Here is a 16,769-nt window from a genome sequence, read left to right as displayed (position 1 = left end):
GAAAGAGAAAGGTATAAATATGTAAATACATACGTACATATATATACGTGTGTGTAGTACTTCTTCACATTTGTCTGTTACAGATAGCCCCACAATTTATCTGTGGTCCTATTGTGTACTTCTTTAAAGTTCTAGCTATGCCATTAAAAAGAGGCAGACTCTTGCAGAGCACTCCGTACATTGAATACAGCCAATGAGAAACAGTAAGCACCACACCAATGGGCCAATCAGAGCCAGCAGCGACGAAAGACGGGATGAATGTAAGAAAGTTTAAAAGATGGTTGTAAAAGTTGTGGAAATTGGGAGAACAAAAGGTAGAAAATAGGATGGGATAGGATGAAAACCAACATTCCCAATCTGGGCAACTATATGTACAATAATCTAGTAGGTACATCAAATAATTCTTGGGTCCTAAAAGATTTTTAATAGTTGGTTCGTGCAAGAAGCAACTATTAAAAATCTTTTAGGACCCAAGAATTAATTGATGTACCTACTGGATTATATGTACAATAATCCAGTAGGTACATCAATTAATTCTTGGGTCCTAAAAGATTTTTAATAGTTGGTTCGTGCAAGAAGCAACTATTAAAAATCTTTTAGGACCCAAGAATTAATTGATGTACCTACTGGATTATTGTACATATAGTTGTCGTCGCCAATAAGTCTATGAATTGACAATTTTACATGTTGTTTTAATTGTGTACCAGTCTTGCACAGAATTTATGGGGCAGATTTATGTTAACTGGCGCATCCAGAGGGATGCGCCAGTTAACGTGCGCCATAGTGCGCCACATGCACGCCACCCATGGTGCACTGCATTTATAATGCGGCGCACCATGGTGCAAAAACAGCACAGATGCGTGACGCATCTGTGCCGGTAATGTGGCGCATTGCTGGAGTTGCGTCGCAAGCGCGACACAGCTCCAGCAAGGCTCGGGGGTGCCCCATCTACACAATGCTGCATCAAGACCTACGTCTGCTTCAAGCAGGCGCAGGGTTTTGACGCAGCATTGGCCAGAAAGTGACTGAGTGAAATCTCATAGATTTCACTCAGCCACTTTCAGGAGGCGTTCCTGCGCAGGAACGCCTCCTTATGGCGCAGGGCTTTACAACGTGACGCATATCCTAGATGCGTCACGTTGTAAATTGGGCGCATTGTTTATGCTGCAGTTGCGTCAAATAATGTGGCGCAATTGCGGCGCAAGGGCATCATAAATCTGCCCCTATGTGTTTTGTATGTTTTATGTTTGTTTTATGGACAGCAAATTGAATACTTTGATTCAAATACAGAGAATATGAAAGTGTATGAGTAAAACTTTTATTTTTGCTTTGTGGTCAGTGTGGTTGATTATATTGGTATAGGTACCACTGTCTTTGTACCCTAATTAGGGACGAAGTATACAATTAATATAATTGGAATACTATACTACTGTGTATTTCTGTCCGACAGAACCATTATTATTTATTGTATTACCCACCCAGGTTCTGAGGATTACAGGGTCACCCCATTACACGTAACTGTGCAGCAGATGCTCAATAGATGCATCGTGTTTGTCTACATTAGATTGAACCTGTCCGCTGCCGTCCACGTATTTCATCCTTGGTGCTGGGGCACCACCTGAGTGATGGGTGTGCGTTTGAATCAGAGATGCTTCTGCTGGATCAGATCCAGCACTGATCACTGATGCACAGGTAGCATCTTATGGCCAGCTCCAGTTTTAGGTTTCAGAGTCTCTCTACGGTGTCCCTCACTGTTCCTTAGTCATGACAACAGAAAATCTTACCTGGTAATCTGGACTGAAAATGGCATGCTGAAGGTCAAGGTTTCCCTTGCTGCAGCAACAGCCATTCCGAGTTTTTCTAGACATTATATACATTTCACACACTTTGTATCTTAAAATCCTCTGATTAGCAACCCACGTTTTTTTAATGTGTTTCATGCAGACATGAACTGAAGTCACCTTGTGTAGTGGGGGCACTATTGATGCATAATTAAAGACTGACTGGGACACCTAATTTGGCTAACATGTAGAATACTTTAAATGCATTCTGTAGATCTTTCTTTCGCAGTTCCTCTATCCTAATTTCATTCTCTCCTCACAAACTTTTTTTCTTTTCCCTTAGAGTTAATTATAAGAGATTATTTTCACTTTGTCCTGCGCCGTTTTCCTCTCCTGCTGCTTTAATTGTTTTAGTTGCTCAGGTAACTGTGAGTCTGTGGTCCACGAAGACGGTACTATAAAGAAACTAATGTATTTGATTCTATAAGTAGAGAAAATTATTAAACAAACCAGTCAGCTCAGTTATTGTCAAGGCGACTAGGATATCTTGAGAACTATACCAATTTTAGTTCCAGTCATAAAAAGGAAGGCCTGTATGTAAAGCTGTCTTGCTACAAAATCACACTCAAGGGCTGTTTCTGAGATGGACAGTACTGCTGGGGTGGTAAACTTGCACGTGAAACTAATGTTACTGTGTGAAAACATCGCAATGGTTTCAGCACTTATCAGTTAATCCAAGTAAATTGGGGAATTACAGTGTGGCATCTAATTTACTGGTCGTAAAACCACACAACATTCGCAATTCTGTTGGGTTTTAATGTACACGTTTACCTCCTGCTCTTGGAAGGAGGTAAATGTTTGCTGATGTCTCTGTGGGAGAAGAGGGAGTGGGGATGAGGGGAGTAGAGGAGGGAAGGGGATGCTATGTTCTCACAGGGAAATATCCTTATACACTCCCCCCACCCAGCAAAAAAAGTGAGCGGCCTTGGATTGGCATCTGGTGCATCCAAAGGTTTATATGATTTTTTTGGGTAGAACTACTTCCTGATAACTCCAGGTCTTGTGTTCCAACACCATGGAAAACCAGTTGCGGGAACACAGATCCACTCAGAATCAGGAAGCGCGGTGTAAGGACAAACAGGAACTCCACGTCCCTTGACTGATAACTAGATCCTCATTGGCATTTTTTTAAATACTCCAATTCTTGGAATCAGAAAGTACATGTAATCAATCAACAAGACCTGAAGGATAAAAGTAACTCCTTTGTTTTTGTTTTTTCCAGGCGAGGGGTTTTGCATCTCCACCAGAGCACCGGCATCAACGACCTCGGCCTGCCGCGCTGGCAGCTGACATCTTGTCTGGTTGTCGTTATAGTTCTTCTCTACTTCAGTTTGTGGAAAGGAGTGAAAACGTCTGGAAAGGTGAGATTTTTGAAACCTCTGTTTTTTTCAAAGTGACTTATTTAAATCAACGGTGTAAAATATGTTATCAGAAATGCTGAATCATGGATGCGGGAGCTATTGTTTGTTGATTACAATGTTTACACTGACTTCCAGTAAGAAACAGTGTCAAATTGAAGGTATGCTGCATTGTGCACAAAGCAGTGAATGGTAAAGGTCCTGGCTATCTAGCAGAAAACGTATTCAATACCAGCCACCCAGACCTCTACGCTCAGGGGCCAAACTTTTTCTCCTTGTCCTGCGTTTTAAAAAACCCCGCTTGGGTGGGAAGGCATTCTTCCACCTAGCCCCCTATTACTGGAATCAGCTCCCTACTCAACTCAGGAAATGCCCAGATTACCTTCTAGATAGAAAGCTGCTTAATACCGAGCTTTTCTAAAATACCCGCTTCTCATCTGCCTTGACAGCAGCACCTCCGTAGCGCGGAGATACCCCTTTGTGGGTGATTCGGGCGCTTTACAAGTAATGCATGATCCCTTTTAAACTCCATCTCTTCGTTCAGAAGCCAAAAATTTGGATATCCTGGAAAATGAATTAGCACTCAGTATTTTTTGGAAAAACATAGGGGCATATTAGTAAGAACCTCGTTAAAATGATCGCTGTTTTAGCGGCATGAAACTGCCGCTAAAACGGCGATAATGGGCTTGCTAATATGCGTTATAGAATTCCAATAGAAGCCCAGGTTAGATGTGCAGGACATCTAACCTGGGCTTCTATTGGAATTCTATAACGCATATTAGCAAGCCCATTATCGCCGTTTTAGCAGCAGTTTCCTGCCGCTAAAACGGCGATAATTTTAACGAAGTTCTTGCTAATATGCCTCTCACAGGGTTTTCCTGCAGATCTGGGAGTGTGCTTCTCTCAAGCTGTTAGGTTTAACCCCCCCCCCCCCCCCCCCCCAAGAATGTCGCTGTGACTGGCCCAATTCTACATGTTTTCTGTTATGTCCCCGGGGGTGGCATCGGCAGGCCAGTGGGAGCTCTGCAAGAATGGACTTACACTCTGTGGTTTCTGGGATCGCTTTGCGTACTGCCTTACAATGACGACACACTTGTGGGATACCATGTGTGGTGCCGGTGCTTGGCAAGAAACAAAACTGATAACATTACATTCCTCCCAAACTTCGGAGTTGAGAAAAAGTTTCTCAGATTTTGCAACTGTCACCTGTATGGATGCAGAAAAAGAAAGAAAGAAATATAGTGATAGGGAGGAAGAGAGAGAGAGAGAAAGAGGAAATGAGACAGAGAGAAACAGAAAGGTATGGAGAAAGAGATAAAGAGAGAGCTATCCATCATTGACTGTTCATAGTCTTTGTATTTCTGTAAAGGCTGAGGGTGAAACCTCAGAGGATAGTGACAAAGTTCTACTGGCTTTTCTGATGACAGCTCTAAGCCAAAGAACTCCGGACGGTTACCGAACGATGGTGTCACTTCTTCTTCCACTTGGGTGGAGATCATTGGGGTCATGACAGGAGATGCTGGAGTTCCTTTATCAAGTCTGATTGACGGAGTCAATGTCTAGTCCCTTCGGCTAATGAGTGGGCTTCCTTATTGTGCGGACTGTGGCAAAATTATTTTGAAGTATAACAAAGTGCATGTGAGGCTATGACCTCCTTGATTGTCAGTTATCATGCTGCTGTTGATTTTGGTCACTCGCCATGGAGTAAGTTCAAAACTAGGTTTGAACTTTTCATCACCTGGACAGGTGCCCAAAATTACAGGATTACCCACTCAAAACAGATGGTGGTTTAGCGTGTCAATGCTGACTTACTACATCCTTACTGTGTTGCCTTTGGGGTTCGATGGCTTCACGGCTATCTATGTGGGGAGTCCAGGACAAATGGTTCAGGATGAACTCTCAAGTTTGTCACCCTTACAACATCACAACTGGAGAGGTCTTGGTTGAAGTGTGCGGAGTGTTTTGGTAGCCCTTTAAAAACTGGTGTATGTCCCATTCTACATGCTGTTCCATAGTTCAGCAATCCGGAAGACTTTGTTGAGCGTCTTCATAAATCTTTCCATTCCTCTCCATTCACTTGGGGCCATTGAAGTGTGATTTTCCACTGTTTTATACCAAGGGACTGGACAAATGTGTCATTTTCTAGTCCTTGGAGTGGTGGACCCTTGTCCCTTCTGACCTCCAGGGGAAGGCTGTGAGTAGCAAACACATGTTCTAGTTTTGCTATTTCCTTGTTGGATGATTTGGAGTGAACCACTCTTTGTCTGGATATTTACTGTAATTGTCAACAATGACTAGAAGGGGATGGCCTCCAGGCAGAGAGGCAAAGTCTGTGCTCAGTCAAGCTCAATGCAATTTGGGACTGTCTTCAGATATGTCCAGTGCAGGCGAATTAGCTTGCTCTATTGCTTAGCAAGTAAAGCACTTGGCAACAGTTTTCTCTACCTGAGTATCTCGGTCGGGGAACCAAACTTTCTGCCGGAGACACATCTTGGTCTTCACTACTCATTGTTGAGTGTGGGGGGTGGTTTGTAGAATCCTGAGCAGGAACTGGGGCAGAATTACAATGTGGTTCGTTGTTACAGCTGATCACCTTCTGCTAAACACTGCTCCCTGCAAACTTTACACATCACTTGTATTTGCTTTTGGTTTTTCATTTTGGCTATTCTATCATGTTGGGCCATCAGTTGTTGGTGGTGAGCACCAGTTGGACATGCCAGAAGCATTGGTCAATCAGGGAAGCTTGGCATATTTCAGTTAGGGCCCTAGGCTTTGGCCATGACCCAAGGATGTATTCCTCTGTTTCTCTGGCTGCCTCCTCAGCTGAGGTTGCCGCTCAGTAGGGGCATGACAGACTGCTGGATTATCATGGCCGGGCTGATAAACAATTTCAAATGCATAATCCTGGAGCTGTAAAATCAATTTGTACATTCTGAGGGTGGGTTTAGACCTTGACCCTTGGAACAGGGGAACTAGGGGTTGTGATCAGTACACACGCCAAATCTTTTTCCATACATATATAGATGAAAATGTTAGCACCCCTGTAGCACACTAATGGCCTCTTGCTGACTTTGGGAGTACCTTTGTTCTGCATTGGTGAGAGTTTGATTGACATAAGCGACCGGGTCCTTCCCATCGGGATGTTGTTGCTGCATCAGATGAGCTCCAAGTCCTGTTGGGTTGGCGACTACAAATAGTTCAGTTTTTTTGGTGGGGTCACAGTATTTCATCATGATCTCCACTGATAGGGCAGCGTTGGTGTCATCAAGAGCCTGTTGTTCTTCAGGTCCCCACACCTATGAAGTTTCTGCCTTCAAGTGGTCAAGTAGTGGTTCTGTTAGTGAGGTGAGATTGTGGATGAATCTGCCATGGTATGTGACCATGCTGATTCCAACATTTAAGACATTAATGGGGAGACAGGTATTTTGAAGGTCTTGTACCTTCTTTGGGTCGGGTGACACTCCTCATTCTGAAAATCTGTATCTGACGAACTCAATGGTTTTTAAAACACACATTTCTCATGATGAAGTGTCAATCCACTTTGTTTTAATGTGTGACAGCAATGCCCTCAGGTGTAACTTGTGTTGCTCCACGGTCAGGACAAAAACTAGAACATCACTGCTGACATTCATCAAACCATGGAATCCTGAATGCGCTGCCTGTGTGCAATTTTGGAAAACATCAGGAGTGCTGGAAATCTCAAAATATAGCCTGCACTATTGGTGCAGTCCCACATGCATTGAAAATGTTGTGATGTATCTAGATTCCCTACTGAGATTATTCTGATGATATCCTGACTCCAAAGTAATCCTTGAGGACCATTTGGCTCAGTTGATTTCAGTGATGATGTCATCAACTGTGGGTGCCAGATTGCACTCTCTCTCTTGATTGCCCTATTTGGTATTCACATGTCGCTAGGTTATTTTGGCGCTATGATGGAGAGCATGCACCAATTTGTGCTCTCCACTTTTTTGATAAGCCTTTCAGCTTCAAGGCTCTCCAGATCGAGTTCTGCTTGTGCTTGGATGCGGAAGGGGAATCTAATATGTTGGAGCACTACTTGTTGGATTGTGTAATCTAGTTGAAGTTTGGCAACTTTGGGCCAGATGTAGGTCGCCAATTACCGGCCGGTAACGGCCGAATTCGGCCGTTACCGACCGGTAATTGGATTTTGAGATGTAGGGCCCTTAATTTTACAGATTCTGTAAATTTACCGATTCGGTAAATTTACAGAATCTGTAAAATTAAGGGCCCTACATCTCAAAATCCAATTACCGGTCGGTAAAACCCAGATGTAGGTAGCACTGTTCACAGTGCTACAGGCCTTCAGGATTCCGTATTTTACCACCCAATCCAATTGGGTGGTAAAATACCGAATTCAGGTGTACATGCTCATCTGTGCATGTACACCTGTGCCATGTGACACACAGACATGCCCTTAGGGCATGTATGTGTGCCACATGTCACACAAGCCTGTACTTGGGGTGCTAGAGGGTGTCAAAGTGACACCCCCTGCACCCTTGCAGGATTCGGGGCCTGATGTAGGAGCCCTAATACCGGTCGGAAACGGCCGATTTCGGCTGTTTCCGACAGGTATTAGGGTTTTCTAATGTAGGAGCATGCTTTACAGAATCGGTATTTTACCGAATCTGTATTTACAGATTCGGTAAAATTACCGAATTGGTAAATACAGACTTCTGTAAAAGCACATGTAGGTAGCACATCTTTGAGTGCCGCAGGCCTTTCAGATTCGGTATTTTACCACCCAATCCAATTGGGTGGTAAAATACTGAATCCAGGTGTGCATGCACATCTGTGCATGCACACCTGTGCAATGTGACACACAGCCATGCCCTTAGGGCATGTCTGTGTGCCACATGGCACACAAGTCCGGAATTGGGGTGCCAGAGGGTGTCAAAGTGACACCCCCTGCACCCTTGCAAAAATCGGAATTTGCCGAATCGGTAAATACCGATTCGGTATTCACCATTGATTCCTATGGGCTTCAAGGCCCATAGGAATCAATGGGGGATACCGATTCTGTATTTACCGAATCGGTAAATACCGAATCTTACAGATTCTGTATTTACCGATTCTGAAATACCTACATGTGCCCCCTTCTATTTTACCACTTCTTAAATACCGAATCGGTAAAATTCGGTATTTTAGAAGTGGTAAAATAGAATTACCTACATCTAGCCCACAGTATTTACCGATTCGGTAAATACCGAATCGGTATTGCCCATTGATTCCTATGGGCTTCATGGCCCATAGGAATCAATGGGCAATACCGATTCGTTTGTTTACCGAATCGGTAAATACCGAATCCTACCGATTCGGTAATTCTGAAATTAGAATTACTTACATCTGCCCCCTTCCTATTTACCGACTCTTAAATACCGAATCGGTAAAATTCGGTATTTAAGAGTCGGTAAATAGGAATTACCTACATCTGGCCCCTAATTCTTTAGGCAGCCGATGCCTTGAAACACCTCTGTGAACTCTTCCAGGATCTGTGCAATTAATTGTTGTTGTCCTTGAAATGCAAAAGCAATTAGTTTCAGTGACTCTGCTGCAATGCAACTGATGAGGGTGGTCCCTTTCCCTCGTGTTATGAAAAATCTTGCCACAGTTAAGTTTTGCTGGTGTTTGACTTTGGCGACAAACATTCTGGTGATATCATTTTTGAACAGAATTACAATATGTGTAGATTTTCTCTGCATAACATTGGAGATGGACGTAGTTGTTGGTAGTCCTTCATCAGTATTGGATCAATCAAACAGCTTGTCAGATGTCCATGAATTTGTAATTAGCATTGTGGTTGTTTTCTCCTCACGTCTAGTGCACTCCAAGCTCGTAGATTAGGTGTAGCTGCATGATGAGGGTTTTTCATCAGAGTCTTCTAGTTGGTCTTTTCCTCCTTTATCAGCCTCACTGTGGCATTTGCTTTCCTTGTTGTCTGGCCCACTTTCATATTTTGTGTGTGTGTAATTTTACAAACCCCTGCACTGTGGTTCATTGTTCCGCATGTGGTAACCTGATGTACTGTCTCACCACAATACTCTTTTTTTTATTATTGAGCAGAGCAAAATAAGCATAGTATACACAGTAATCAATAGGAAATTTAACTAACATTTTTCGATCAACAAACCTCATTCATTATTCATATGGAACCAACATGGATTAAATACACGGACATGGACAGAGAGCATATTGCAACAGTAATCTGGATTTATCTTAAATTATTTATAAATGAACAGATCTTGCTTATTAATTTTCTAAAGTCCTTGGGCCTTATTTATGAAGGCCTTGCGTCAGTTTTGCGCCGCCGGTGCGTCACTTTTTGTGACGCACCAGCGGTGTAAAAAATGTGCCTCGTTGCGCCATATTTAAAAAGTGACGCATCTAGGTAGATGCGTCACTTTTTAAACCACTGCGTCACATTATACCTGCGTCAGGTATAATGTATGCAGAGGGGGCGTTCCCCCGCAAAAAGCCTTGTAATAGTGATGCAGTGAAATCTATGAGATTTCACTGCGTCAATTTTAGGACGCTGTTGCGTCAAAATCTTGCGCCTGCCTCACAGCAGGCGTAAGACTGACGCAAGCCCTTTCACATGGGGCTTTTCCCATGTGAAAGGACGCATTGCTGGAGTTGCATCACTTTTGTGACACACTCCAGCAATGCAAACACAACAAGTGATGGACCGAATGTGGATCAATGTCACACACTCGCCCCAGTCCAAGGATCTGGGCCTAAATCCATCGTTATTTTGCACTCCACACCACCCTGGGTTAGACAATGGCGATATGCAAATCAGCTCTGCCCCTGAGCCTTTATGGGAACAGTCCAGTCCGAACTACAAAAGCCATGTCCTTCCCAGAACGGAATCAAGCGTCCGAGGACCGGACCGGTTTCGAGGTAACACCTCTCATCAGCCCGGCTAGCTTGACTCCAGTGGTGTGGAGTGCCTGGGACCCACGTCTGGGCATCCCCAGCGCACTTATGGCGGAAATTGCAAACACAACAAGTGATGGACCGAATGTGGATCAATGTCACACACTCGCCCCAGTCCAAGGATCTGGGCCTAAATCCATCGTTATTTTGCACTCCACACCACCCTGGGTTAGACAATGGCGATATGCAAATCAGCTCTGACCCTAAGCCTCATGGGAACAGTCCAGTCCGAACTACAAAAGCCATGTCCTTCCCAGAACGGAATCAAGCATCCGAGGACCGGACCGGTTTCGAGGTAACACCTCTCATCAGCCCGGCTAGCTTGACTCCAGTGGTGTGGAGTGCCTGGGACCCACGTCTGGGCATCCCCAGCGCACTTATGGCGGAAATTGCAAACACAACAAGTGATGGACCGAATGTGGATCAATGTCACACACTCGCCCCAGTCCAAGGATCTGGGCCTAAATCCATTGTTATTTTGCACTCCACACCACCCTGGGTTAGACAATGGCGAAATGCAAATCAGCTCTGACCCTGAGCCTCATGGGAACAGTCCAGTCCGAACTACAAAAGCCATGTCCTTCCCAGAACGGAATCAAGCATCCGAGGACCGGACCGGTTTCGAGGTAACACCTCTCATCAGCCCGGCTAGCTTGACTCCAGTGGTGTGGAGTGCCTGGGACCCACTTCTGGGCATCCCCAGCGCACTTATGGCGGAAATTGCAAACACAACAAGTGATGGACCGAATGTGGATCAATGTCACACACTCGCCCCAGTCCAAGGATCTGGGCCTAAATCCATTGTTATTTTGCACTCCACACCACCCTGGGTTGGACAATGGCGATATGCAAATCAGCTCTGACCCTGAGCCTCATGGGAACAGTCCAGTCCGAACTACAAAAGCCATGTCCTTCCCAGAACGGAATCAAGCATCCGAGGACCGGACCGGTTTCAAGGTAACACCTCTCATCAGCCCGGCTAGCTTGACTCCAGTGGTGTGGAGTGCCTGGGACCCACGTCTGGGCATCCCCAGCGCACTTATGGCGGAAATTGCAAACACAACAAGTGATGGACCGAATGTGGATCAATGTCACACACTCGCCCCAGTCCAAGGATCTGGGCCTAAATCCATCGTTATTTTGCACTCCACACCACCCTGGGTTAGACAATGGCGATATGCAAATCAGCTCTGACCCTGAGCCTCATGGGAACAGTCCAGTCCGAACTACAAAAGCCATGTCCTTCCCAGAACAGAATCAAGCATCCAAGGACCGGACCGGTTTCGAGGTAACACCTCTCATCAGCCCGGCTAGCTTGACTCCAGTGGTGTGGAGTGCCTGGGACCCACGTCTGGGCATCCCCAGCGCACTTATGGCGGAAATTGCAAACACAACAAGTGATGGACCGAATGTGGATCAATGTCACACACTCGCCCCAGTCCAAGGATCTGGGCCTAAATCCATCGTTATTTTGCACTCCACACCACCCTGGGTTAGACAATGGCGATATGCAAATCAGCTCTGACCCTGAGCCTCATGGGAACAGTCCAGTCCGAACTACAAAAGCCATGTCCTTCCCAGAACGGAATCAAGCATCCGAGGACCGGACCGGTTTCGAGGTAACACCTCTCATCAGCCCGGCTAGCTTGACTCCAGAGGTGTGGAGTGCCTGGGACCCACGTCTGGGCATCCCCAGCGCACTTATGGCGGAAATTGCAAACACAACAAGTGATGGACCGAATGTGGATCAATGTCACACACTCGCCCCAGTCCAAGGATCTGCGCCTAAATCCATCGTTATTTTGCACTCCACACCACCCTGGGTTAGACAATGGCGATATGCAAATCAGCTCTGACCCTGAGCCTCATGGGAACAGTCCAGTCCGAACTACAAAAGCCATGTCCTTCCCAGAACGGAATCAAGCATCCGAGGACCGGACAGGTTTCGAGGTAACACCTCTCATCAGCCCGGCTAGCTTGACTCCAGTGGTGTGGAGTGCCTGGGACCCACGTCTGGGCATCCCCAGCGCACTTATGGCGGAAATTGCAAACACAACAAGTGATGGACCGAATGTGGATCAATGTCACACACTCGCCCCATTCCAAGGATCTGGGCCTAAATCCATTGTTATTTTGCACTCCACACCACCCTGGGTTAGACAATGGCGAAATGCAAATCAGCTCTGACCCTGAGCCTCATGGGAACAGTCCAGTCCGAACTACAAAAGCCATGTCCTTCCCAGAACGGAATCAAGCATCCGAGGACCGGACCGGTTTCGAGGTAACACCTCTCATCAGCCCGGCTAGCTTGACTCCAGTGGTGTGGAGTGCCTGGGACCCACTTCTGGGCATCCCCAGCGCACTTATGGCGGAAATTGCAAACACAACAAGTGATGGACCGAATGTGGATCAATGTCACACACTCGCCCCAGTCCAAGGATCTGGGCCTAAATCCATTGTTATTTTGCACTCCACACCACCCTGGGTTGGACAATGGCGATATGCAAATCAGCTCTGACCCTGAGCCTCATGGGAACAGTCCAGTCCGAACTACAAAAGCCATGTCCTTCCCAGAACGGAATCAAGCATCCGAGGACCGGACCGGTTTCAAGGTAACACCTCTCATCAGCCCGGCTAGCTTGACTCCAGTGGTGTGGAGTGCCTGGGACCCACGTCTGGGCATCCCCAGCGCACTTATGGCGGAAATTGCAAACACAACAAGTGATGGACCGAATGTGGATCAATGTCACACACTCGCCCCAGTCCAAGGATCTGGGCCTAAATCCATTGTTATTTTGCACTCCACACCACCCTGGGTTAGACAATGGCGATATGCAAATCAGCTCTGACCCTGAGCCTCATGGGAACAGTCTAGTCCGAACTACAAAAGCCATGTCCTTCCCAGAACAGAATCAAGCATCCAAGGACCGGACCGGTTTCGAGGTAACACCTCTCATCAGCCCGGCTAGCTTGACTCCAGTGGTGTGGAGTGCCTGGGACCCACGTCTGGGCATCCCCAGCGCACTTATGGCGGAAATTGCAAACACAACAAGTGATGGACCGAATGTGGATCAATGTCACACACTCGCCCCAGTCCAAGGATCTGGGCCTAAATCCATCGTTATTTTGCACTCCACACCACCCTGGGTTAGACAATGGCGATATGCAAATCAGCTCTGACCCTGAGCCTCATGGGAACAGTCCAGTCCGAACTACAAAAGCCATGTCCTTCCCAGAACGGAATCAAGCATCCGAGGACCGGACCGGTTTCGAGGTAACACCTCTCATCAGCCCGGCTAGCTTGACTCCAGAGGTGTGGAGTGCCTGGGACCCACGTCTGGGCATCCCCAGCGCACTTATGGCGGAAATTGCAAACACAACAAGTGATGGACCGAATGTGGATCAATGTCACACACTCGCCCCAGTCCAAGGATCTGCGCCTAAATCCATCGTTATTTTGCACTCCACACCACCCTGGGTTAGACAATGGCGATATGCAAATCAGCTCTGACCCTGAGCCTCATGGGAACAGTCCAGTCCGAACTACAAAAGCCATGTCCTTCCCAGAACGGAATCAAGCATCCGAGGACCGGACAGGTTTCGAGGTAACACCTCTCATCAGCCCGGCTAGCTTGACTCCAGTGGTGTGGAGTGCCTGGGACCCACGTCTGGGCATCCCCAGCGCACTTATGGCGGAAATTGCAAACACAACAAGTGATGGACCGAATGTGGATCAATGTCACCCACTCGCCCCAGTCCAAGGATCTGAGCCTAAATCCATCGTTATTTTGCACTCCACACCACCCTGGGTTAGACAATGGCGATATGCAAATCAGCTCTGACCCTGAGCCTCATGGGAGCAGTCCAGTCCGAACTACAAAAGCCATGTCCTTCCCAGAACGGAATCAAGCATCCGAGGACCGGACTGGTTTCGAGGTAACACCTCTCATCAGCCCGGCTAGCTTGACTCCAGTGGTGTGGAGTGCCTGGGACCCACGTCTGGGCATCCCCAGCGCACTTATGGCGGAAATTGCAAACACAACAAGTGATGAACCGAATGTGGATCAATGTCACACACTCGCCCCAGTCCAAGGATCTGGGCCTAAATCCATCGTTATTTTGCACTCCACACCACCCTGGGTTAGACAATGGCGATATGCAAATCAGCTCTGACCCTGAGCCTCATGGGAACAGTCCAGTCCAAACTACAAAAGCCATGTCCTTCCCAGAACGGAATCAAGCATCCGAGGACCGGACCGGTTTCGAGGTAACACCTCTCATCAGCCCGGCTAGCTTGACTCCAGTGGTGTGGAGTGCCTGGGACCCACGTCTGGGCATCCCCAGCGCACTTATGGCGGAAATTGCAAACACAACAAGTGATGGACCGAATGTGGATCAATGTCACACACTCGCCCCAGTCCAAGGATCTGGGCCTAAATCCATAGTTATTTTGCACTCCACACCACATTGGGTTAGACAATGGCGATATGCAAATCAGCTCTGACCCTGAGCCTCATGGGAACAGTCCAGTCCGAACTACAAAAGCCATGTCCTTCCCAGAACGGAATCAAGCTTCCGAGGACCGGACCGGTTTCGTGGTAACACCTCTCATCAGCCCGGCTAGCTTGACTCCAGTGGTGTGGAGTGCCTGGGACCCACGTCTGGGCATCCCCAGCGCACTTATGGCGGAAATTGCAAACACAACAAGTGATGGACCGAATGTGGATCAATGTCACACACTCGCCCCAGTCCAAGGATCTGGGCCTAAATCCATCGGTATTTTGCACTCCACACCACCCTGGGTTAGACAATGGCGATATGCAAATCAGCTCTGACCCTGAGCCTCTTGGGAACAGTCCAGTCCGAACTACAAAAGCCATGTCCTTCCCAGAACGGAATCAAGCATCCGAGGACCGGACCGGTTTCGAGGTAACACCTCTCATCAGCCCGGCTAGCTTGACTCCAGTGGTGTGGAGTGCCTGGGACCCACGTCTGGGCATCCCCAGCGTACTTATGGCGGAAATTGCAAACACAACAAGTGATGGACCGAATATGGATCAATGTCACACACTCGCCCCAGTCCAAGGATCTGGGCCTAAATCCATCGTTATTCTGCACTCCACACCACTCAGACGTGGGTCCCAGAGCCTCCACACCACTGGAGTCAAGCTAGCCGGGCTGATGAGAGGTGTTACCTCGAAACCGGTCCGGTCCTCGGATGCTTGATTCCGGTCTGGGAAAGATATGGCTGTGTAGTTCGGACTGGACTGTTCCCATGGGGCACAGGGTCAGAGCTGATTTGCATAAAGCCATTATCTAACCCAGGGTGGTGTGGAGTGCAAAAAACGATGGATTTAGGCCCAGATCCTTGTACTGGGGTGAATGTAAGACATTGATCTACATTTTGTCGATCAAATTGTTTTTTGTAATACACTCCAGCAATGCGTCACTTTTGCGCTTACAGATACGTCAGAAATACTGACGTATCTGTAACTCCTTGCGACATGATGCGTCATACATTAAATATGACGCATCAGGAATGTCGTAAGGAGTGCACACTGAAAAGTGACGCATCGCTGTTTTCACGCAGCGATGCGTCACTTTTCATAAATGAGGCCCCTTGATTCCTAGATAAAAATCAATACAAGAAGCCATTTGAAATTGGCGGGAATGGCATGTATATTTATAATTTGTCGGGTTAATTTGGTGCCAGGGATCTAGCGAAAGATGCTCCTGTTTTAAAGCGTCTAGGACTTTTTTGGTTTTTGGCTTTAACTGCTTCTTGTTTTTGTTAGAGGTGTCTTTCTTCAAATCTTGAATGAAATTAAAGTCCCCTCCTAAAATTATCTGCCCCGGTGTCCCCCTCAGTAGCTCACTGACTTTCAATAGTGCTGTAGTATCGTCTATAACTGGGCCGTAGTAATGTACAAAATGTTATGTCTTGCCATTTAATTTGACCTCGACCCAAATCCACTTTCCAAAGGGATGTCTCCGGACTTGACCAAATTCCCACTGGAGACCTCTACAAAACTAAATAGCTACCCCTCTTTTGGCTAGCCCAGCTGATGCATAGAAAGCATGAGAAAATACTCTGGGGAAAAGCTTTGCAGATTTTTTTTTAAAATAGGTTTCTTTAAGAAATAACACCTGCAGCGAAAAAGAAGCCAACAACCTAATAAGCCCTCCATACTTTTGTTTGTTTAGTATTCCATTCACATTGAACGAAATAATACAGCACTTATTTGACATTTCTAAAAACTTTCATACTGCAAAAGGAAAATCCCACAACCCTGTTTTTCTTTCCCCACTTGCTTCTGCTGCTGCTCTTTTTACTGCTATACCTTCCCCTGAACAAACCCCCCCTGCAACCCCCCTTCGGAAATGTGGACCACCACACTAACCACATCTTGCCCCCCTACTTCTCATATGGGTGTCAAGTGACCCCCCTCCCCCCTCATTAGAGAGCTTCAGTGAAATTCTATCATATCAATTCATTTCGAAGCAGAGATCTCCTTCAGAAGACCCTGAGCATCTTCTGATTTTGAAAACATGTGAAACTCCCCCCTCACAAGAACACACAGCTTGGATTGTTGGGCTATAGATGCCTGTGCAT

At 46.6% G+C, this 16,769-nt stretch overlaps 1 protein-coding gene across 1 annotated transcript in view; it reads left to right on the top strand.

Moving 5' to 3' along the window:
* SLC6A3 (solute carrier family 6 member 3) overlaps positions 1-16,769 on the top strand; it is a 581,644-nt gene that overhangs the window by 366,516 nt on the left and 198,359 nt on the right. The window contains exon 4 of the mRNA XM_086966890.1: positions 3,064-3,202. Within this exon, the coding sequence (XP_086823016.1) occupies positions 3,064-3,202 (139 nt within the window). The remainder of the gene's footprint in view (positions 1-3,063; positions 3,203-16,769) is intronic.

The sequence above is a fragment of the Lissotriton vulgaris genome, chromosome 4_1 (assembly GCF_964263255.1).
Source record: "Lissotriton vulgaris chromosome 4_1, aLisVul1.2, whole genome shotgun sequence".
NCBI classification, from domain to species: domain Eukaryota; kingdom Metazoa; phylum Chordata; class Amphibia; order Caudata; family Salamandridae; genus Lissotriton; species Lissotriton vulgaris.
This window is presented reverse-complemented; position numbering and strand designations above follow the sequence as displayed.